The 21994-nt window shown below is 45.0% G+C and overlaps 1 protein-coding gene across 8 annotated transcripts; it reads right to left on the bottom strand.

Annotated features, from left to right (window-relative positions):
* Positions 1-173: 173 nt before the first annotated feature.
* Positions 174-21312, bottom strand: LOC149330815 (uncharacterized). 8 transcript variants are annotated; one of them, XM_089561492.1, is made up of 7 exons: positions 21173-21312; positions 12083-12202; positions 11494-11518; positions 9903-9996; positions 7393-7635; positions 5292-5345; positions 174-1730 (listed from the first exon to the last, which is right to left on the bottom strand). In XM_089561492.1, the coding sequence occupies exons 2-7, from the start codon at positions 12124-12126 to the stop codon at positions 1663-1665; spliced, it is 528 nt and encodes a 175-aa protein (XP_089417618.1). In that variant the 5' UTR covers positions 12127-12202; positions 21173-21312; the 3' UTR covers positions 174-1662. The 8 variants fall into 8 exon arrangements, with proteins under 8 accessions (XP_089417618.1, XP_089417619.1, XP_089417620.1 ...); XM_089561493.1 differs by lacking the exon at positions 21173-21312 and adding an exon at positions 18537-19284; XM_089561494.1 differs by lacking the exon at positions 21173-21312 and adding an exon at positions 15016-18514.
* Between the last annotated feature and the right edge of the window lie 682 nt (positions 21313-21994).

A 21994-nucleotide genomic window follows, 5' to 3' on the forward strand; every position in this document is an offset into this window, starting at 1 on the left:
TGGGCTAAAAGCTGTACAAACAGCTTTTACAAATACTGCGCCAATACTGCACCATTTCCTTTCCTCAAGAACCAATTTACCAAGCACAGCAGACATGCATTGCACTGGCAAAACGAAGGCAAAAGTGCTGCTCTTTGAACTGGTGCAGCAGATGCAGACAAATCAAAGGGACCTTTCAATGCGTACATTTTTCTTTCTTTATTGCTTCCTTAGACATAGTCCAAGAGGGGTCCGAGGCTAAAGGCAACAGCGCACCTGACAAGGGCCTCGATCCTTTACACAATGTAAACAAACAAAATAATAAAGTTCGGCCAAACAGTCTATGGCAGAATTAAAAGGGACTAGTCTATGAGAGAATAACATCATCACAAACACTTCAATTAGCAATGCAATGACAAGCACAAAAGAATGCCACAATTCAATGGTAAATATTGAACACAATGTCTGCAACAATAGGCCAATGCACAACAAATTGGTTTTTAACCAACAGTCACCAAGTGCAACCATGATATTCATCATACAGCTAAGACACTATGGCACAGATTCAGAACAGTTCATAAAAATTGTAGGAAGTGACAGGGACATGGCAAGAGAGGTCAGAGAATGCATGAATGAACTTTTTGCAACAATTTACGCTAATAAAAATTTCAGTAATATCTTCAGTAAACTTCTACAGTACTTTTTAAAAGTCTGGAGACCTGTATTAAAGTTCAACCATATATCTTTCTTGTTCAACGCATTAGTTATCTGAATAAGCACTCGTCCCGTGTACTCTGGCTGGCCACAATACCAAGCGCGCCCACAATATTCAAAGCCATCATCATGCTCATCATCATCATCAAGGCGCCACGCAGAATCTCCGACGATTTAGTTACACTTAGCAATTGCACGGAATGCGATATCCTGTAGCCTCTGCCAGCAGCCATTCAATCATAGTCATGAACAGGCATCCTGTCAGTTTAGGCTACATAGCCAAGGAATGTTTTTTTGCAATGAAGTATAAATATTTAAAGAACAAAAAATATGAACATGCAGACTGGTTGAGAAGAGTATGTTTCAGTCCATAAGATCAAACTGATTGAATACTCTCTTAGTGTGCGTTTCACAACTCCACAAATGTTTGAGCAGAACAAAACGAGAGGCGGACCATGTTTATAAGAGTAAATAAATGGCACTGCATTCGTCAGGAAGAGTAAAAGCATATCATTTGTGGAACAGGCAGTATTAGTGTTGCAGGAAGCCAGCAACTGCTCTGCCCTATCACAGCGTCTTATAAGGCACAAATTATGCTGACCAGGTACCACAAATAATAAAGTAACAAATAAGCTGCGGAAACTAACCCACAAGACGAGCCAACAATACTGAGGATCCTTCGGCAGTAGGTCCTCTGAGACAACAATGGCACAGACTACGTCGCCCAAGGATTGGCGGGCAGGCACTGCCACCTTTGTAACAAACGCTAGAAATCTACTAAAACTGCAATAAAACAAAAAAATGCAGTTATAATGGGCAGCAACACACAGTCAAGCAATGTGCATTAAATAAATGTGCGCAGTAGTGGGTCCCAGCAGTTCGCAGTCCTTGAGAGGAGGGTGGCGGCCGCAAGTCGTTTACTCTGTCTCCCAAATGATGGAGCCAGAGTAAACTATGCGCCCACGTCTTTCAAGAGATCAGCAACTTGAACACAACCATGGTGATGAAAGATGACCAGATGAGCACTTGAAGTGGCCCTGCATAGCAAGAAAAATGAGATCTCAGTTTTGGCACACCAGGGATGAAATCATTTTTCTTTTCTTTAGCCCAGCCAAATTTCCCCAAAGATGAAAGGAAACAGAAAAGAAACGGCTCACACAGAGACACACCCAACACAGTCATAACAAAATGCACTGCAGAACCTGCAAATCATCATCATCGTCAGCCTGAATACGCTTCAGCTCCACCTTTGAGGGTATGACGCAGATACGAACACAGTTTTCATATGTTAAAAACCACGACTTATGTACATATAAAGTCCTGCTTTAACTCTTTCGGGACCGCGGTCCGGATATCGTGCAAAAATGCACGATCAAATTCCGCGCGCTTTGCAGCTCAAAATGCTCGCGCTGGAACACGTGTCGCCATCTAGTGGGGTTGTTGAACATCTCTAGTTTTCGTTTTGGCGTAGTTTGCCTCTCTCACGGCAGGCGGCGACCTAGGAGAGATTTTAATCTTAGGCGCGGCGGCGGCCGAGACTGGGAAGCATGGCGTCGACGTCGCGTCAGGCCGCGCGAAAAAAGAAGCGTGTGTCGCGCTATTCAGCTGCTTCGACTGCGGATTTTTCTGATCCGACGAGCAGCGAAGAGTCTGAAGACGAGTTTTCGAGCTCCGACTTCAGTTCAGAGAGTGATGCAGCATTGCCATCACCAGGACCGTCAACTAGTGTCCGAAGGTGAGTACATAGTTTCAGTTTCCGCTCGCTCTTGTGTATTTATGCGGGATCACTATATGTTCTCGTTATTTTTTTCTGTTTGGTAGGGTTTCCACAGCCTACGGGAACGACTTCCTGCCCCCGCGGCAGAAGCGTATCCAGTTTTCTCCCAGGCGGGAGCCTGGTGTACATCTCACAGAAGATGTGGGCGTGGCGCTCAGAAGCACCACAAAGAGATTTCTGACCGCCCTGGACTTTTTTTTTCTTTTTTTCACGGCCGAAGTAATAGAAACGATTTGCAAAAACACAAATAAATATGCTTGGATGAAGATTTTGGAGAAGCCCACTCATGCCCGTCCAGATGGGTCTTGGGAAGAGGTCACTCCAAGTGAAATGATAAAGTTCATTGGCCTTGTAATTTATATGGGCATCTTGAAAGCGCCACGAATCAAACTCTACTGGAACGTGGGAAGCATTTACAGTGGTCTGCTGCCACCACGAATTATGCCGCGGCGTCGCTTCATTGCGCTCCTTGCGATGCTACACGTCGCTGACCTGGACGATGCAACGCAGCTATCGAAAGGAAAGCTTCGCTTTGTGTGGTGGCTTCTGGAGCACATGAACAAAGTGTCGGCAAAGCTCTTTCAGCCTCACCGAGACCTCTCTGTGGATGAGCGGATGGTGAAATCCAAAGGCAGATCAGGGATACGCCAATACATCAAGGACAAAGTGACCAAGTGGGGCTACAAGTTGTGGGTGCTTGCCGACCCTGACACCGGGTATACAGTGCAGTTTGCTGTATACACAGGCAAGCGCGAGCAGCCAGGCCCCCACGGGTTGGCTTTTGATGTAGTTTGCCAGTTGTGTGCAGAATACTTTGATCAGGGGTATAGAATATTTATGGACAACTTTTACACCTCAACGCACCTGTTCAGTCACCTCCTCGACCGGAAAACATTGGCTTGTGGAACTACACGAAAAGACCGCCGGGGATTCCCTGCTGAATTGAAGGATGCGCGCTGGGAAAAAAAAGCTAAAAGAGGTGAAATTAGATGGTTGCGCGACCAAGAAATTCTCTATTTACAATGGAAAGACCGACGACTGGTAAATATGATGAGCACAATCCACACAGCCAACGAGACAGTCACCGCAAAAAGAAGACAAAAAAGTGGAAGTACCTGGACCCAAATTTCTATCCCAAAGCCTTTGCTAATTCATGATTATAATTCTGGAATGCTTGGAGTAGATAAATCAGACCAGATGATTGGCTATTACAATGTACTGATGCGTAGCGTCCGCTGGTGGAAGACCCTCTTCTTCCACTGCATCGACATTGCATGCGTGAACAGTTTCGTACTGTTCCAGGAATACCGAAAGTTGCACCCAGAAGTCCCTGAGCTGGCCAGAAATGCTTCCTTCGACCATTTGGCTTTCCGAGAGGAACTGATCCAACAGCTTCTTCAACTTGAAGGATCCAAGCAAGCTCGTGCTCCTCCACCACCACCCGCAAAGCCCCCCCTTCACAAGCCCGAAAAAGTGGAGAGACGCAAAAATTGCAAGCTGTGCTATCAGCAAACAAAAAGTGAAGTGAAAACCACGGTTTTCTGCAGTGACTGTAATGCACACTTGTGCTTCAATGCTGCGCGCAACTGCTTCGTCGCATGGCACAGCGAGCGGGCACAGAAGTGAGTCGTGAACAGTGGTGAGAAATCACACACACAAAAAAATGTACACAAGTGTGCAATGTTTTTTTGCCTCAGAGCTATTATAGAGGTATTGTAGCATATTTTGTATATTCTGGAATTTTTTTAGTGCTGTTTTTTACTTTCATATGTAAAAATTTCCAACTTTTTTTTCTTTCCTTGAAGTAAAAATTTGTATTTTGAGATTTTTTTTTATATCATATAGTTTGTTCAGTTGTTTCAATTTTTGTACAATAAAAGCCCAATCATTTAGCTTCATTATGATATATGTTTCAACAAAATAGTGCAAAAATTTTGTTGAATAAAAAATATTTTCAAACATGTATCAGAATTGCCTTCTTTTGGGCGGTCCCGAAAGAGTTAATCAAGCAGTGCACACACGCATTCACGGCCTATAGTAGTGTCTTTGACTCGCGACCAAAGGATCAGTCAGGGCTTTGACGGCCGACTGTACTTTAATTATCTTTTCAGCACAATTAATTTACTTTATATACTTGCATGTTATAATCATGTTTCAGTCATGCTGCAACTATCTAATCAATAGTTTTCTGATGTTTAAATAATTTACAAGTCTGGCACTTTACGTGCGACGCACCCACCTTTTCGGACCACCTAGACTTTTCGCTTATGCCGCCACCGGATTTTCGTGAGACCAGACCCTTAATGCTAGTGCATGAAAAATGCAACATTTCACACTTACACCCTCAAGTCTATCTACACTCAGGTGGTTATGAGGCATCATCAGAAGAATGCGCTCCTGCAAGAATTTATTTTCCTATGAAGACTCAACAACAGTGGAGTTACTGCTTCCCACATTCAAAGAGTTTCGCCAGGACTGCTCGCACCGCGCCATCTGCAAAATAGCTTCACTCACACAGTGCGCTTGTGAAAGCGAAAAGAGTCGCCAGAAGCGTACACCATGTGCTCTGCTTACGGCATGGCCACTCTGCATAGGAACCTGCCATTTAGACTCGGATCACAATAGCTTGCCAGATGGCGATAAAGGGTCCTTGAGCGCCCATCGTGCACCTTCCTTAAAGGTCTGATAAATGCTGAGCGTTCAGAAATGCCTTTGACAGACACTGGAGGAAAAACCGTTTCCTCTTTCCAGCCGTTTTTTGAAGCTCAGTGACGTACGTTCAGTTTAACAAGGCCAATATTTTAGCAAGAGCAGGCCATACCTTTCTTGAGTGATGAGGATCCGCCGTGTGGAATGTGAAAGTCTTCAGCGTCACCTGTGGAGAGACACAGTTTACATCATTAATTAATGCCGTTTCATTTGATAAAATCTTTGCAGACCGACAACACCAAGCAGGCTAAGAGAAACGACACATCGAAGGAGAGCAGCTTTAAAGGGACACAGGAGAAAAATATAAGGTGGCCTGTATTGGTAGGGTACCATGTTCTAGTCACAAAGAGGGCACTGTCAGTGAAGTACCCGCTGCGGTGGCTCAATGGTTAAGACGCTCATCTACTGAGTCGAAGTACCCGGTTTTAAACCCAACCGCGGCAGCCGCATTTCGATGGAGGCAATACGCAAAAGACGCCCAAGTGCTGTGCGTCTTAAAGATCCCCAGGTGGTCGAAATTACTCGAGAGACCTCCACTACGGCACCTCTTTCTCTCTTTCTTCTTTCACTCCCACCTTTATACCTTTCCTTATGACACACCTCGCCGAGATAGCGAGACAGATACTGCGTCATATACTTTCCCCAAAAACCAATGTACCAATTTACTGTCACTTAAACATGGAGCATTCATAACTTAAAAAAAGAAGAGAGAAACAACATACAGGTCGTGCCACCACCAATTTTTGAACACAGGCCCCGGAGCCTATGCTACATTGCCATTCACTTCAAAACAGTGGCAACCAGTCCTTATCGGTAAAGATGCCATGAGTTTAAATCAACTGGCAGTAAGATTTTGAAACCCAATTATCTCGTCGATAAATGAGTCTTTTCCTCCTATACAAACATCATTTTAGTCAAAGAGAGAATACATTTTTACTGAGAACAACAAGTGGTTGGTGCTAACCTAGGTGTCCGTTTAATGCTCACTATAACAGGGTTCCTGGCAGTATCAAATACCCCGTCGCAGGCAAGAAGGGAACCCCTGGAAGTAGTTGACGAAAAATCTCCTCGTGCGTTGATGGAGAAATGAAGGAGCCACTCATCAGATCACCATGGGTAAACACGAGAGTCTATTTTGCAGAATGATCGACAGGCTTATCCATTTTTCTGTTTTGCCACGACCATCGATTTACTTTCACTGCATCAGAATCTGACCTTTATCTGGGCAATGAGGACAACCCTACCCAATTACTGTTACCTTTTTCTAGCTTTGTTGATATCTGTCTGACAGCTAAAGACACACTAATCAGCAAGAAGAGGATTTAAAGGGACCATAACACTGAATTTTAAGCACCCAATTTTTTTCAGCACAATGAAAAGCTTGCTGTCTATGGCACTTGATTTTGTAACGGTTTTGTTAGAATCACTGTAGCAAATTTTTACAGTGAATTTTTCAATGATGCATGTACCAGTTTTTATGTATAATAATGTTGGAAACCAAGATCAGTGTGCAGTGTGATGGCGATTGCATGTCAGGAAAAGTGATGTACCATAAACTAAGATAAATGTCACCCGCCAGACAGTAATTAGACATACTATAGAGCAGCATCCATTTCAGTTTCCACACCCAAAGCTGTTACAGTACAGTGATGTATGCCATGTAGATGTAAGTTTTACTGCACTGTGGTTGCCGCTCCATCTAAGAAATGCAAACACCTTGGCGCCATTTAGTAACAAAAGTTAAAAGCACATTGGTGGTAATTCAAAATGAGCTATGCTTTTCATCCTAAGGCACATAAGAGAGAAGGTAAATTATAATAAAACGTGACGTATATACTTGTGAAAGAAAAAAGTGTGCACTTAAAAGAAGTCATCGATATTTTACGACCATGAAGCACTGAAGGAGTCTAGTGATATTTAAACGAAAAGCGCTTTGCTAGTACATTCTTCACGCGAAAGAATCTGTATTCTGCGTACTATGCCTTGGGATACCCACGCTGCCCATGCATACCAGAGCAGGAGAGGCGGTTCATGCTACAAATTCAGAGCTATTTCCCTTCTTGCCGCAAAAATGGTACTACATAAGTGTGCCGCATCTTTGCCACCACTCTTGTTTTGTGTGTGTGTGTATTGTGCAGTTTGAGTACATTAGGCACCATTCCCTCTCCCTGTATACTGCTTTCCCTGTGGGAGCACACAAAGGAAATACGTACCTTTGGTGTAAATACTGCAAGTCCCAGAAAATGTCGGGCGTATGTTAGCATCGTCTGGAAACAGACGACACGTTCCAAGGGCTTCTCCTTGGCGTGCACAGAACTCCAGATGCAAGCAGGTGAATTGGTCATCATCCGTGCAGTTCTTTGCACATTCCTCCTCGTCGATATCTGCTACGCTGCGGTATGGCTGGGGTCGCGAAACCTCGTAGAAAGAAATTTTTCTATACTCGTCCAGGTAAACTGCAAAGGGAACAGGGAAATAGTAAGTGCATCCCTCACTTAATATATCTGCAGTTGTAGAGACAGATGTAAGACAGGCGATTTGGTGTTCAGTTTTCACAAAGCACATATGTCAAATTAATCAAATCATCAGGTTTCTTTAACTGCACTCAGGTAGATGTCAGTAAGGGCTTCAGGTAACTGAAGCTTTAAAGGGCAGTGCTAGCTTGGTTTGAGCATAGTGGAATATGAAAAAAATACGCTGGGTCCTGTGGTGTTCCACCCACAGGTGAACACCACCAGCGTGTTGCAGGTTGCCTTTAGCAGGACAGCGTCGCAACAAGGCAGTCGGCAGGTAAATGTGCTGATAATCTTCACAGCGAAGTGAAATTACCATGAGTACAGACGTGATCTCACAACGCTACCCCTATCATTTTTCTTTCCATAGCTCACTGCGTTGTCCTTAACTTAGGATGTACCGTCTTCGTTAGCCTCCACGTTTCTGACCCATAGGTGAGTACCGGTAAGCTACAGCCGTTGTACACTTTTCCCTAGAGGGATATTGGTAAACTGCCATTCATGACCGGAGAGAACCTGCCATATGCGCTCCACCCCATTCTTATTCTTCAGTTCCCTCTCATAATACGGATGAGCGGTCACTAGGTGCCCTAAATAGACATATTTCCTTACTACTTCTCACTACCAATCGCAAACTGCTGTTCCTTTGGTGGACCATTAGACATTACTTTGGTTTTCTGCATTTTAATTTTTAGACTCGGTGTTCTGCTCGGCCTGATCATGGTTTGCATTTCATGTCCTGAGCGACTCAGCAGAGCAATGTCACCAGCAAATCGCAAATTACTTAGGTACTCTCCATTAACTCTTATCCCCAACTGTTCCCCCGGTGTTACCTCCTGTAAGCAGGTGGTGAATAGCATTGACGAGATCGTCACTCCCTTAACTTTATGTAGAACTATGGTAGATGTACAGTCGTTATAGATATTTCAGTATTTGCACATAACAATCTTCTACACCCTGATTGTGCAATGCCTGCATGACACCTGAGGTTTCCACAGAGGCAGATGCTCTCTCGTAATCAATGAAGGCTATCTACAGGGGTCAGATATATTCTGGGCATTTCTCTATCACCTCATTGATAGCGTGAACGTGTGATCTATTGTGGAATATCCTTTATGAAAACCTGCCTGATCATTTGGCTGATTGAAGTTTAAGGATGGCCTGATTCTATTAGCGATTACCTAAGTAAATATGGAGTAGGTGAGATAATGACATCCTCGTTGAAATCAAGAGGAAGATATGGGCTTGGGCAGGGCATGCAATTCGAAGGCAAGATAACCGCTGGTCCATAAGGGTAATGGAGCAGATTCCAAGAGAAGGCAAGCGTAGCAGGGGGCGGCAGAATGTTAGGTGGGCGGATGAGATTAAGAAGTTTGCGGGGATACGGTGGCTGCAGCTGGCAAAGGACAGGGTTAATTTGGACAGACATGGGAGAGGCCTTTGCCCTGCACTGGGCGTAGTCAGGCTGATGATGATGACACACATGCTCGCTCTAGAAGTCGCAATGCAGCTGCATTGACTGTCTCTTGCAGGCACAACTGGTGGCCACGGAGTGCAAGAATACACAGTCTTGAATGACAGTCAACTTATACTGCCATCTAGGCATCACTTTTGGAGTCTAGTGGGAGAAACCAGAGATCTGATTGATAACTATTTCAAGACCTAATGAAGGATAAGATTGTAATGCCATTACTTTTGCACTAAGCCAGGAATAGGAACGCAAACTTAACAGAACTAACACGTGTTAGGCACCCAGCTGGAAAAGATAACATCTCACTCAGCTCCTTGGCAATTGCCACAGTGTTTCATCCATGGCTGGGCAACTTCGGCAACAAAAATGGCTACTCTACATGTATCACTATGTGCCACAAAATAAACAAAAATATTGAGCAAGTATCGCTACTTAGATAACTGTAATTGTTATCTTTTTATCAAGAACATGCCTAGACCAACATACACTGAATGATGAAGCATTCAAGTAACCATCACCTTCTTTTTTTAATAAACCTCTGGTTAACATCTCTGCCTTTCCCCTCTCTCTGTATCTATCTATCTAGAAATATTTTAAAAGATCACGCACTATATATACATTTTTATTTATAGGTTTCGTTGCGGTAACATAATCGATTTAAAAGTTTTTCACTCTGCCGTCATCCGTGAAATAGTTTTCATTTCTTAATTTTTGCATGCGTACAGTGAATACCACCTACCTTTCACAGGTGGCTTTCGAGTGGAAACAACAGCAACAGTGATACCAATCACCACCACAGCAACTAGGAAGACTACCCCCCCGATAACAGCCATCTGTGTGATTGAAGAAAACAAAGGAAAATAAAATGCAGCTGTTAATTCACCTAAAAACAAAAAAAAATATTGGTACACCTAAGCAATTCTTATGATGGGTAAATGCGAGAGTACGGCTTGTTGCTGAGTGTTTTGCTGAGTTGTTCTTGGAGGAGAGGGGGGCGTGGGTGAACATTGTTCGCTGTTTCGTTGGCGGGGTTTCCACAAAATGAGCCAAGTAATGCCCTCGCAATTAAAAAGCAGCACAGACACAAAATTACCAAGGACTATAACCAAAGATATTCGTTTCTTCAGCACATTAGGAAGCCTTTTAGCATGTTTCGATTGCAGGCATTAAGTGGAGTGAAGCTTGCATGGTTTTTAATGCCATCTGACGAGCAGCCTTGATATTTTCATCTGCATGGAGACTGATGTCTAGTGGCAAGCAATCTAAACAGTGTGAACTATCGTTATGTCTCTGCGTTCATGTGTTAACAACTGATGATGCAAATTTGAGAGGATACTTGGTAGCGCACGGTGGAAGCTCGAGCAAACAAACTTCCTGCGTCAGATTTCTGAGGTGGAATGACCTCCAGTGTTGCAGCGCTTGGTATGTGGAATGTCACGCAGAAGCCACGGACTGCCGTTGACTGGTAGTGCAATGTCACACAGGAGCCACGGCCTGCCGTTGACTGGTATACAAAAACTGACGTGAAATATGGCTTGTGAGTAATCACTCAGTGTACACTTTGGCTTTCCATGTTCATTTGTATTGGTACAGTATGGGTGTAGAAATCTCTCAAGGAAAACATCAAAACTTTTCTGAGACAGACAAGAAATATGCCAAAACAAAATAAAGAACTTCTCTTGCTTTCTTCTCTCGCGGCTTTCAAATTGCAAAAATCTAGAAAAAAATTTAATTTCACAAAACACCAGATTTCGTATCTATAGCATCTTCAATCACACTGAGAAAAACTTTCCTGAAATCAGGCCAGAAGTGACTTTAAAAAATGTTTGTTACCATAGGCAACAAAAAAATGGCTGAAATCTCTCTGAAGATGCCGGTACTATTCTCAAAAATGTTTTTTGACCCGACTGCCCTGCTTGAACAAAGCCTAGCATGACAACGGCCTCGTGGATTGCCATCGTGTTCATAGATAAGATTTGCATGCAGTGAGCTCCTACATTTCTGAAATACTCCAGAATTTTTCTTTTCAGACAACAATTAAAGTGCAGGTATGTATAACATTTCGTGTAGAAAACTATCACGCTGCTAATAACATTTGGAGAATGGCACTGCATCAACCATTCCTTTGAGTAAAACTTAAGAAGAGTGCCTACAGACTACTACACTGTATTGTTGTCATGCGAGGCTTTCTGCAAGTTTGGCATAGCAATGAAGCATATGAAAATATATAATCTAACAACTACATAATTGCAATGAAATTTTGTACTTAAGCAATTAAGGGACTCTCCAATAAGCATGCCAAACTTCATTGTGGAAAAATAAAAATTCACCTCCAAATGCTGCGTCCCCGGCAAACTGAGCATGAAAACAGAACAAGCACCAGGTTAGATTTGAGACAGAAAATACTTGGTTAAGATTTGAGACAGAAAATACTTGGTTAACCTGTGGTAAGTTAAGCGCTCGGAATGGCCTAACTACTTAGACTTGCACCCTGGGTAATCTGAGTGCTTTCCCGAGAAGTTGAAGCCGACATTCACCACCTGCTGTGGGTCTGCCCATGCAGCACTGAAACCAACAGGAATCCGGCACCTGGTAGCAATGTATTTCTCACTGGACAGTGCAGCGTCCTATGCTGCTTGGACATCCGTCTCTTCTGTATGCCATTACATCGGCAGACCTCTTCCAATTCATATAAGCATCCCTTTTCATGCCTTACGGTAATAATTTAATAAAGATAAGTGCTCTTGAAACTAATGGCTAAGACGATCAAAAGGTCGTTAAAATGGTCAAGTTACTTATTTTGTCATATATTCAAGGAAAAAATTAATGGCTTTAAGGACGCTTAGCAAGAACACTCTTTTGAGATGAAAGGACTTTCAGCACTGTTCCAATCGCTTGCTCATCTGCTATGCACACTACCTTTTTAATCTGGTAGCGATCCATTTTGTGGAAGCCAGTTTCATTGTTGCTGAGACCGGCTGCTCCAGCCTCCACTGAGCCAGTGTTATCAGCAACCTGCGTCATTGTTTTTGAGCTGGCCTGTAAAAAATAAGGCCAGCATAAGGAAACAAGCAGCACTGAAGACTGCTAGTTAGGACACACCAGACACAAAGCGAATGTTCCCATGACTGGCTGTTGCCCACCTATGGTGGATCTCTCGGAGGGTATGATGTCTGCGCCATGCAAGTGTTTGGGAGTGAGCTGAAGGCTCCTGATCAGCCATCGCCATGAATACATTGGTGCCACTGGAGAGTGCACTCAACTTCCGAAAAAATGAAAAACGGCTCAGCACAAGAAAACAATACTCGGAGTTCACAAAAAAAAGATGATCATTAGCAGGGGCAGATTAATGGGTTGCTCTTGGAGGGTACGGTTCGGGAGGAGGGCAGTGCCATTTGAACCATGCATTTCTCGAGAATTTTTTCTAAAAAAATGGGCTTCAGCATGGTGTTAAGGCGGAAGCTTTCAATGGCTCATCCTCTGAGCCAAAATTCTGTCACACTATGAATCAAACTGATGACGTCATCGGTGGTTCCTACTGCGCATGCACTCGGCGCCGACAACATGACGGAATTCAGCGAAGATACATCAGCACAATCATTCAGCCAAATGCATCAGTAGAATGATAGAAACTCTGAACAGAAGCGTAGTCGTTCATTCGCAAACAGTGTGAAATCAGCAACAGAGGCAGTCACAGCGTGAAAAGGCTTTCTTAGCTCGTCAAAATGCCCTCCCCCTAATTTTTTTCTTTTAAAGATTTCGTGCTTGGAGGGAGGCAACCAAGGCAACTGCCCACAGCGCCTCTCCCTTCAACCTGGGTCTCTATGAGTGTAATCTCCTTGTCTGTTGGGCTGCACGAGCAGCAAGTGCCCCCAAAGCATGAACATGGGAAGGGTGAGTAGCGTGGTGGTACCAAACATCCTAGCAGTGAAATACAATGCACTGTCCACGATCAGTCTTATATCAAGAAGAAGCCAAACTGATAGAAAACTTTCTGGAGTTTGTCAACCATCGCTCGTTTCGATAGTTGTAACAGTGGTTAAAGACTAACATGAGGTAAATGAACCACACGTTACTTCTGGTGAAAGGCTCCATCAAATCCAAAGTGGCTATCTTCCAATAGAAACAATGTCACTCCGAGCGGCTAATTTTCCACAATGTGGCTGCACTGTTTGGCTTATATGGCAGGACTGGGAACAGCGGATAATGTCAAGCTTCATGCCAGATCAAGTTGCCTTTGCAAATACTTCGGAGCCACTCAGATAAACAACGAAAAGTGCACATTGACTTGAGTACTGGTGGCGCAAAAGCAGAATGGAAAAGAGAACAGGATATGAAGTTTAAAAAAAGGAGGTGGACAGCATCAAAAAATATATATATATAATTAACCGCTTTATTTACTGGGCAAAGTCGCACTTGCCACCACCCCGATACGAAGGGAATGCTAATATATATATCTATCTATTTCGTGAAGTTGCCGAGCTGCGGTGGCCTTATTGCAGGTGCTGTGGAATAGTTCAGTGGTGCGGCATGTATGTGTGCTTAAGAGCGGCAGCGCAAAGAAGGGTTGGAACCGATGTCAACACCTAGTCATTTTATGCAACTCCCGTGTTCTACTTGCTGGAACTGCAAGAAATGGGCGCAACAGCAGCAAGGACATGGCCCGGTGGTCCTCCGGAGCTCGTCATCGAAGTATATTAATTGCAGGCTTTTTGACTGATCTGCACAACTGTCGAGAGGTTGGTTAACTATTATGCCCCTCGCAGAAACGGCCGGCCTCAACGAGCACGCTACCACATTTGGGTCAAAGAGCCTGTACACTTGCATCCGAACATCCTTGAGCAGCGTAACTGGCCGACGCTGTGACAATAGGAGGCCCGCCATGCAGAAAAGACGGTTAACTTCAGTGACCTCGGTTCTCTGATGTGCACAGAAATCAAAAGGGTGTTTGCGCATTTTGTCTACATTACTAATACTGCCTCTGAAGCCGGGAATCAGCCCCGCGCTCTTGTGGCCGGTAGCAGAACTCCACGGCTTTATGTGCAAGTGCCGAGAGCAAAAGGAAACCATCAGTGTAATATTAAGCGATGCACTGCAGCTGGTAAGTGATGAGATGCATGAAACTAGCGTATCTTAAAAAGAACTGAAGAGTAGAATGGTCACATCTGGCTGCAATATAAATAAGCTTACAACCAGTGATTCACTTTATTCATATGTAAGCCATTATTGGAGCACTACAAACAGTATCAAGAATTTTCGCTGCAGAACTGTCTATTACAGACACCACGATAAAATAGAAAACAATTTCATCAAAAATTACACAAACATAATGTGAAAGGAAAGAATATAATAAAAGGATTCTAGAGCCAAGACATACAACACACAAGAAAGAAGACAATATAGTGCTTACAACTGTTTAATGAGGTGAAAGCGATCGACATACACACTTTTCCAAAACCATTGCGCATACGCACAGGGCAACAGGAAAATATAACCCTGCTCAGCCTCATAGAGATAAACAGATGTGTCAGTGGCACAGTTTGAATCCACATTTTTTATATGAAAGGCTTCCAAAGTTTCAAGAGGTGTTGTCTGCCTGTGCCCAGAATCCTCACATCGCGGAGCTATCATATACAGTTGGCGCAAGTCCTGTTGTGTTCAACAAGTGGCTCACCCTCATATCTTTTATCTTTTGAGCATGTTCCCCAAGTCTGTTGTTCATGCAACGCCCCGCTTGGCCAGTGTAGGATTTTCCGCAAGACGAGAATTTCGTAGACACATATTACAAGATGCTGACAATGTTTTTTCTAATAGCCAACCTTTTGGTTTTCGCAAGTTATGAGATGGCTTACCTCAGCCAGCTTTCTGGGGCACAGAACACCGCCTGTACACTGAACTGGTTAGCCACTTTTTTCAGGCAGTGGGTGACTTTGTGGACGTAGGGTACCACAACAGGCCTCTCTTTGCCCTTTCATCCATTCCTACTTGAGCCAGTTCTAAAGAAGCGTTTCTGCCACAGGGACCACCACCGACTCTGGGAAGCCAGCTGCAACGAGCCTGCCCAATTGATTATGAAAGCTAGCTTGCGTCTAATACACACACGATTTCCGGAGCAAGGACTCCAAAGCAGAGGGTTGCGATGCCTCTTTGAACAATCTTTTGAGTAGGAAGAATTATACGGCAAGAGCCCCTTATGAGCACAAAGGGAATAGGCCTAGCAAATGTGCCCATCTAAAAGCTTCAAAGCATGCCATTATCCAGTAGTTCAAATGTAAACGTAAGCCATTTTCCAAGATTTCTAAAATCATCTAAAACACTGTTTACTGTAGGCTCATCGAGACTGTCCAATGCATGTTTAAAACAATTAAAAAGTAAAAATCACGCAACAAAATACTAAGGAATTTGTCATTATTAAAATTATTAAAATGATCGTGCAAAGAGCGATCAATGAATGATAAAAAGATACTACAATGTAGGGGCTAAGCAGGGTCCAATGCAAATGCCTTTCTTTTGTAAATAAGACAGCTCGTCAAAGAGGATAAAGCGCTGCAAAGATAGAATGGGACATTGCGACAAAGGATGCGACACTAAATAAAAAAAACATTTAATGCCCCCATAACAATACTTCATAATCATGATCACTGAACAAAATTTTGCAAAAACAGTATAGTGTATTTTCCGGTGTATAAGACGAACCCGCCATGTATGCAGGCTTTCATTGAAAAAGTTGGTAAATAAGACGCACCTGAATTTATCAAGTTAGGCTAGTGAGGCTTAAACATGCTTGTGCAACCATTACAAAATGCACCATACCTAAGTGATCGAAAAAGGCAACACTCATGCCATACCCACCCACGTTTTAGCAAAAAAAGAAAAAGACGAAGGAACTCTCCTTATGTCCATAACATTTTATATTAACTTAAAACCTTCGAAGTCTTCATCTTCGGATGCGCTATCAGAAAGCTCGCCCATTTCTGGAGGCAACGCAGCTGGAACATTCGCTTCGCCCTACGTACACGGAGCAAACAAAGTTGCAAAGGGTGCCAAAAAAACGCCGGCTTGACTTGACAATGGCGAGAAACGCAATTGTCGCCATCTTTTGGCACTTCACATTACTTTTGCTTGGGGCCTCTGAAACGGCCGCGCGTTTATGATCCCAGTAGTCTTCATCCCTGCCGTTTAAAAGTTCACCTAAAAAAGTTGCTCACGGCGGTCCCCGTATTGAAGTATTAACCGTGTTACAACCACGTTACTGGTAGTGATATTTTTTTTTCGGAGAAAAAAGTTTGAACATGAACCTGCGTAATTTCTTAACTCGCAAAAACAAAAAGCAGAAAAAGTCGCATATAAGACGCACCCTTCTACAGGACGCACCAGGAAAATTTTTGAAAAAAAGCCGCGTCTTATATACCGCAAAATACAGTAATTAGCATAGCTCCAGATGGCAGGTCTTTGGCTACAGCCCCATTTCAACGTAAACCAAGAAATGCAGAAAGTGGTACTAAAAGTAATTATATTTTTGGGAACAGGAAGAAGAAACATATACATGAATTTCATTAGGCTATCATTAAAAATAAAAATATTGACCTGCGTCTCGACAAAGTGGGCATCGGCAGCGACGAGGAAACCACCCTCAGCTTATCGCCTGAAGCCATCATGTGTCATGTTGCGTTGAATTATCGCCACGTGGCGATTCCATACTTGCGATCGAGATGCGAGCAGTGTCACGGAGAGAGGAACTGAGGAGAAACTGCAGGCGATCAGCTGTCGATCGTAACCTGAACGGCAAGCCTTAACCTCGAAGTGTCGTCTTCAGCAGTGTAGCATGCGGAGTGGAGCAGTGTAGCATGTGCGGAAGATATACGTCTCCAGCATACATGGCAAAACTGCTTTTGAAAAGTAATTAAATTACATTACAACTTGGATGCATTACAATTGAGACGCATAAAAAGTTGCGCACTGGTCATAGCTCCTAAAAAATTTTCAGATTTCTTTGTTTGCACCGCCACTGAACTTCAAAGTGGACGTCAGAAATTCTGCCCCTTTTTGAAGAAAGGTAGCTGTAGTCTACTGAACAGCCACAAATTTGCTGATGCAGGCGAGCTCAACTTAATCGATAAATTTAATTTTTCGCAACTCTTTAATCAGAAGTTTATCATTCAATGCACAATGTGGTGTAACTCTCTTCACTTTGAAGAATTTGTTGTACACTCCTCGAAAAAAGGTAGTAGTACGTACTATCTTTTACGGTAACAACTGGTTGCCACATATATTTACTACCCTGTTCATAAATGCAGTTGGTAATGGGAATGTTAATGACAGTTACTAACCCAATGAGTTAGTAACGGCTGCTACCTGCAGTTAATAACGGGAAGCTAGTAGTATTTACTAAGAAAATGAATAGAAACTCGCATATGTTGCTAGATTAATCGTATGGTGTGCTGGCTTGGCCTGTCAAACTTCTGCGTACTCGAAAAATAAAAAAAAGCTTTGTAGTCAATTTGACTAATTCCGGAATCCAGACAAAGCTATCAGAGCGTGCTGGCCGTAAATCACACACTTAGGGTTTAGGCTTATCGCGCATTACATGTAGAAATTATTCGAGGTGATGGCATCAGCAACCTTACCGTGCGCACACAAAGGTTCAGAATGCAGGAAAACCAGAAATCAGGAAGAGTTACAAACGCGCACTGCGAGTGCACATGTACGGAAATCTTTCCGAGTCATATATTCCGTAAATCAGAATCTCATTGATAGGTTCTCTTACCGGTTTAGCTAAGATACCAGCGTTAATTATGAAGTTGAGATTGTAGAAACAGCTTAGTCTACCTAACCATATGCCCTTGCAGAAATGTTTAATTACCAAACCAATTTATTAGCACGACAATCTGTGTCAGTTTATATTCTTTGACTTTATTTTAGGGTTAAAGGAATGGTTACCAACTATAACTATAGGTGGCAACTGGCGACTATGGTAAAAAGTAGCGGGCTACTTTTACTAACTATACCTTGAAGAGGGCAGCAAATAGCTGATAAAAAGTAGTAACGAAGTCGAAGTTAGTAACTGCTGCACTTACTATCTTTTTACTAACTTCTTTTTTAAGAGTACACGTAAAGAGCGGTAGTGCATAGACTGCTTGTGGATGCTCATCCTCCCGGAAATGAACCAGGGCACAGAAAATTACGTTGGCGGAAATAAATAGCATGCCGCGGTGCCGCAGTCGCTTTATTAAACGCGAGTTAGAAATCCGGCCACAGTCGCTAGTTTTCCTCAAAACTCACAACCAAGTTCGGTGAATGTCATTTGAGATTCTTGGTCAGTGCGACGACGTGACAAAGCAGTCTAGAAGGAAGTACTGGCTCAAGCACTCACGGTATGTCATGGAGCTCTGCTCGTGGCCTTGCGGCGCGTCTGTGCGTGCGACCATATCAAGTCCGCGCGCACATCACCTTTCGTCGCCGTGCGCCGCTTCGCTGGAGTACTGGCCGCGCTTTTTTCTTCCTTTGTGGACGCTCGACCCCACAAACGCAAGGATAAGCATGGCCGATGCATGGCAGAGCCGTGCATTACCTTCGGGAATACGGAATGTACAGCTCTGATAGAAAGAGGAGCACGGACTCATCAGGGCGTGGCCACACACTAGGCCTAAGTCGGCAGACGCCATTTTTCCTTTGTCTATTCCTCCATGTTGCCTTGTCACATTACGCAGCTGCTGACAGCCCACTGATGGTCGGCCAACGGCGTTTTCGGTCAGTCCATAGTCTCAGTCGCACCGCGGAAACAGTCTGCTGACTCCGTTCGCCAACACGACGTCTCCATAGGGTTGCCGACCCTGTCACACCGCCTCAACACAAAACTCACTGGAAACACATCCCTTCCGCCCAGCTACGCGCACTGGAAACTGCTGCGACCGTTGGCGAACTCCCGATGTCTCTACGTGTCACACGGCAAAAACAACTCGGGCGGCGCTCCACCACCGCCTCTTTCCGTGCACGGCACAGCCGCAGAAAGCAAAGATAGCGGAGACACCTAGCGCAGACTGTTGCGTCATCTTAGAAAATCGAAAAAAAAAATTGGCTCGGCCTACCAGCCCGCTTCTTCGAGATGAAATTTTGCAAAGTGGTCGCATTTGGAGGTCAGTTTTGAGTTATATTATGTTTGGGTGGAGTATTCGCCTGATTCGGTCAAAATTAATCGGAAATCTCGGTGGTCTGCTACGAAGGAAGCCGAAACAGTGAAGCCGGTAGCGCCATCTCGCGCCTTACGTACGAATGAGCACATTACCGTCATGGCCTCCGAGATCACCCGTTACGCGAAACGAGCGCGCTCGCATGATATCAGAGGCGATGCTATCGGGAAGGGTTTGCCGCATAGTCGACAGGAGGAGGAGAGTAGGTCAGGGAAGCGTCCGTGCATGACTACCGGGTATGGGAGTGTGCGAGTTTGAGAAGCTCTGCGTGTTCTGCTCATCTGTTCCACTTACCCGCACCCTTCCCCCCAGACGTAGCACTCACTTACTGGGAACAGCTGATGTCCAGTCCAGCACTCCAAGACCAACGACTCACCATCACCAGTGCCTCTAACAGGCTGGCCCTCCAGGGTCTGTCTGGCACACCATTTGTAAGGGAGGAACCCACTGCGTGGGCCCCTCCCGTAGGCCATGAGGGCCACCTGTAACTTGTAATGGCCAATAAAGTTTATACCACCACCACCCTATCGGGAAGGGAGGGTGGGCAAGCGCGAACATAACGAGAAAGTTTTTTTTTCCCTTCCACGGCTGCGAAGAACCGATGGAGAAACGCAAAGATGGGGACAGAGTCGCGTGCAAACAAGGTTTTCTGCGCCAAAGTAGTAGTAGTAGTAGTAGTAGTAGTAGTAGCGGCTTTATTTTTTGCATTTAATATGAAAGGTAAAATAATTTTTGCTACCCCGGCATCTGCTATCGCGGCTGGAAGCACCTGAGCTGGGGCAGCGGAAATAAAGGATAGTAGGCAGTGTGTAGAAGTGAAATGAAAGAGTAAAGGACAGGGGGAGGAGCACACTGACAAATCTATTTACATATATACATGATAAATATTAATATATAGAGGTCGCACGCGCGTGAAGGTCTGGTAGGACACAGTACAAACACACGAGAAAGTACTTTCAAGCCATCCTCTACTCATGTAATCAACACAAGCCACCACAGAGTCTGCAGCTCTGCACCCAATCGCAGCGAGAGGCTGTGCTGCTCATCTCGGACCCGGAGGTTCAACTCCGAGACACGGAGTGTGCCGAATTGATCGCCGAACGACATCGCCTCAGCGGTAGCGAACGTTAGAGCGATCGTGCGCAGCTAAAGCTTGCTGTTTTGGTCCGCCGTGATCGCAGACGACGGAGATTTTATAGCGAGAGCTACATTACCTGCAGTCTCGCCGATTCACTCTGGGCCTTCGGAACCCACAGCGAAACTCTTCTGTCTGATGCGCCGCGCGCCGCTCGTCTCCGACCGTTGTACCTGCCGGTGCCGCCGGTACCGCGCGCCGACGCCCCCGACCGAGATGGCGATGCGGCAGTGGAACGCGTGACGGAACCAGGGATATACCGAACCTCTCACTACGTATGTCCTTGCATAGCTGAGTCACGTAAGCCATTGCCAATTTTTTTCCAAATAATTTTGAGCGATTGAGGCAGGTACCCCACCCAAACGTAAAAAAGAAACATAAAACTGTCCGCCAAATTCCACTACGTGCTAAATTTGAGCCCGAAGAAGCGGCCTGTTAGGTCGACAGAATTTTTTCTCGATTTTCTCTGTTCGACGGAACAGTATATGAGGGAACTGCTATGTGCGGCTGCTGCAGCGGTAGTTATGCTGATGTTTTGTGCCGTCGATATTCTGCCTCGGACGACGCACATATATGACAGAAAACGCTCCTACTCATTACGCAGTCTGCGCGGAACATGCCCCATCGAAGAATTTCAGTTAATCTCGATTTTTCAAGACACCGGGACAAATCACTCGTGCTCACCTGTGAAATGAAATCCCAACGTTGTAGCGATCTCTTCCAATGACTTATGCTTGAGCAGCAGGTCACGATCCCTCGGCAGCGTGGACTGCACCGTTCCGTTCGCTCCAGCGTCTCCACTCCGTCTGCGCCGAGCTAACGCGAGAATCTGAATGCGGCGGCGGCGGCGGCGGCGGCGACCCTGTTTGCGCGTGGGGACTACATGTCGCGCCCCCTCCCGGCTTAAAAGGGGTCGCGTGATTGGCTCGTGTCGGGCCACGGCCGGTCTCGACGCGCGCGCTTTCTCGCGTTCGAGACCGGCCGTGGTTGGTCCTCAGCTCTGCGAGAGCGCGAGGTGTGCGTCGGCGCGCGATGTTTGAAAGGCGCCTTTCATCAGCCGGCGCCTCGGGCACGCCACCCTCACCGACCCTCACTCACTTCGTTCGCCACGCTAGCTCAGCGCGCGTATTGCCAGCCGCTTTCGGCGCACTGGTCTCAGTTTCGGCTGTACCGTTACTCTTGGAGCCCTCTCCAATGGAAATCTTCTCTCACTCCTTTCTCGCGTAAACTATCGTGGGAAAAATGAAGCCGTTCTGTGCACAGACTTCGAAGTTTCTTGGATGTGCGTTCTCGTTTCGCCGTACCAGTGGCGAATTTCTCCGCTGAGAGCAAGCTGACCCAATCGCCTGAACGATGGCGAATGCCCTTCAGTGGGTGAAGAAGCGAAAATCATTTACCCAACTGTGTAAGTGATTGACACAAATGGCGCGGGTACATGGGCACGGATAAAGAGCTGGAGGAACTCGGGAGAGCACTGCTGAGTCTAGCGGTTTCTTTCATACATCA

The sequence above is a fragment of the Amblyomma mixtum genome, chromosome 9 (genome assembly GCF_055824585.1).
Source record: "Amblyomma mixtum isolate Tamu chromosome 9, ASM5582458v1, whole genome shotgun sequence".
Classification (NCBI taxonomy): domain Eukaryota; kingdom Metazoa; phylum Arthropoda; class Arachnida; order Ixodida; family Ixodidae; genus Amblyomma; species Amblyomma mixtum.

Bases quoted from the DNA above. Each gene is read 5' to 3' on its own strand.
- LOC149330815 (XM_089561488.1), bottom strand. From the start codon at position 12,187: ATGACGCAGGTTGCTGATAACACTGGCTCAGTGGAGGCTGGAGCAGCC. The intron at 9,997-12,082 runs GTAGTGTGCATA...TCAATCACACAG, and splicing joins ATCGCTACCAGATTAAAAAG to ATGGCTGTTATCGGGGGGGT. The intron at 7,636-9,902 runs GTAGGTGGTATT...TTCCCTTTGCAG, and splicing joins TCGAAAGCCACCTGTGAAAG to TTTACCTGGACGAGTATAGA.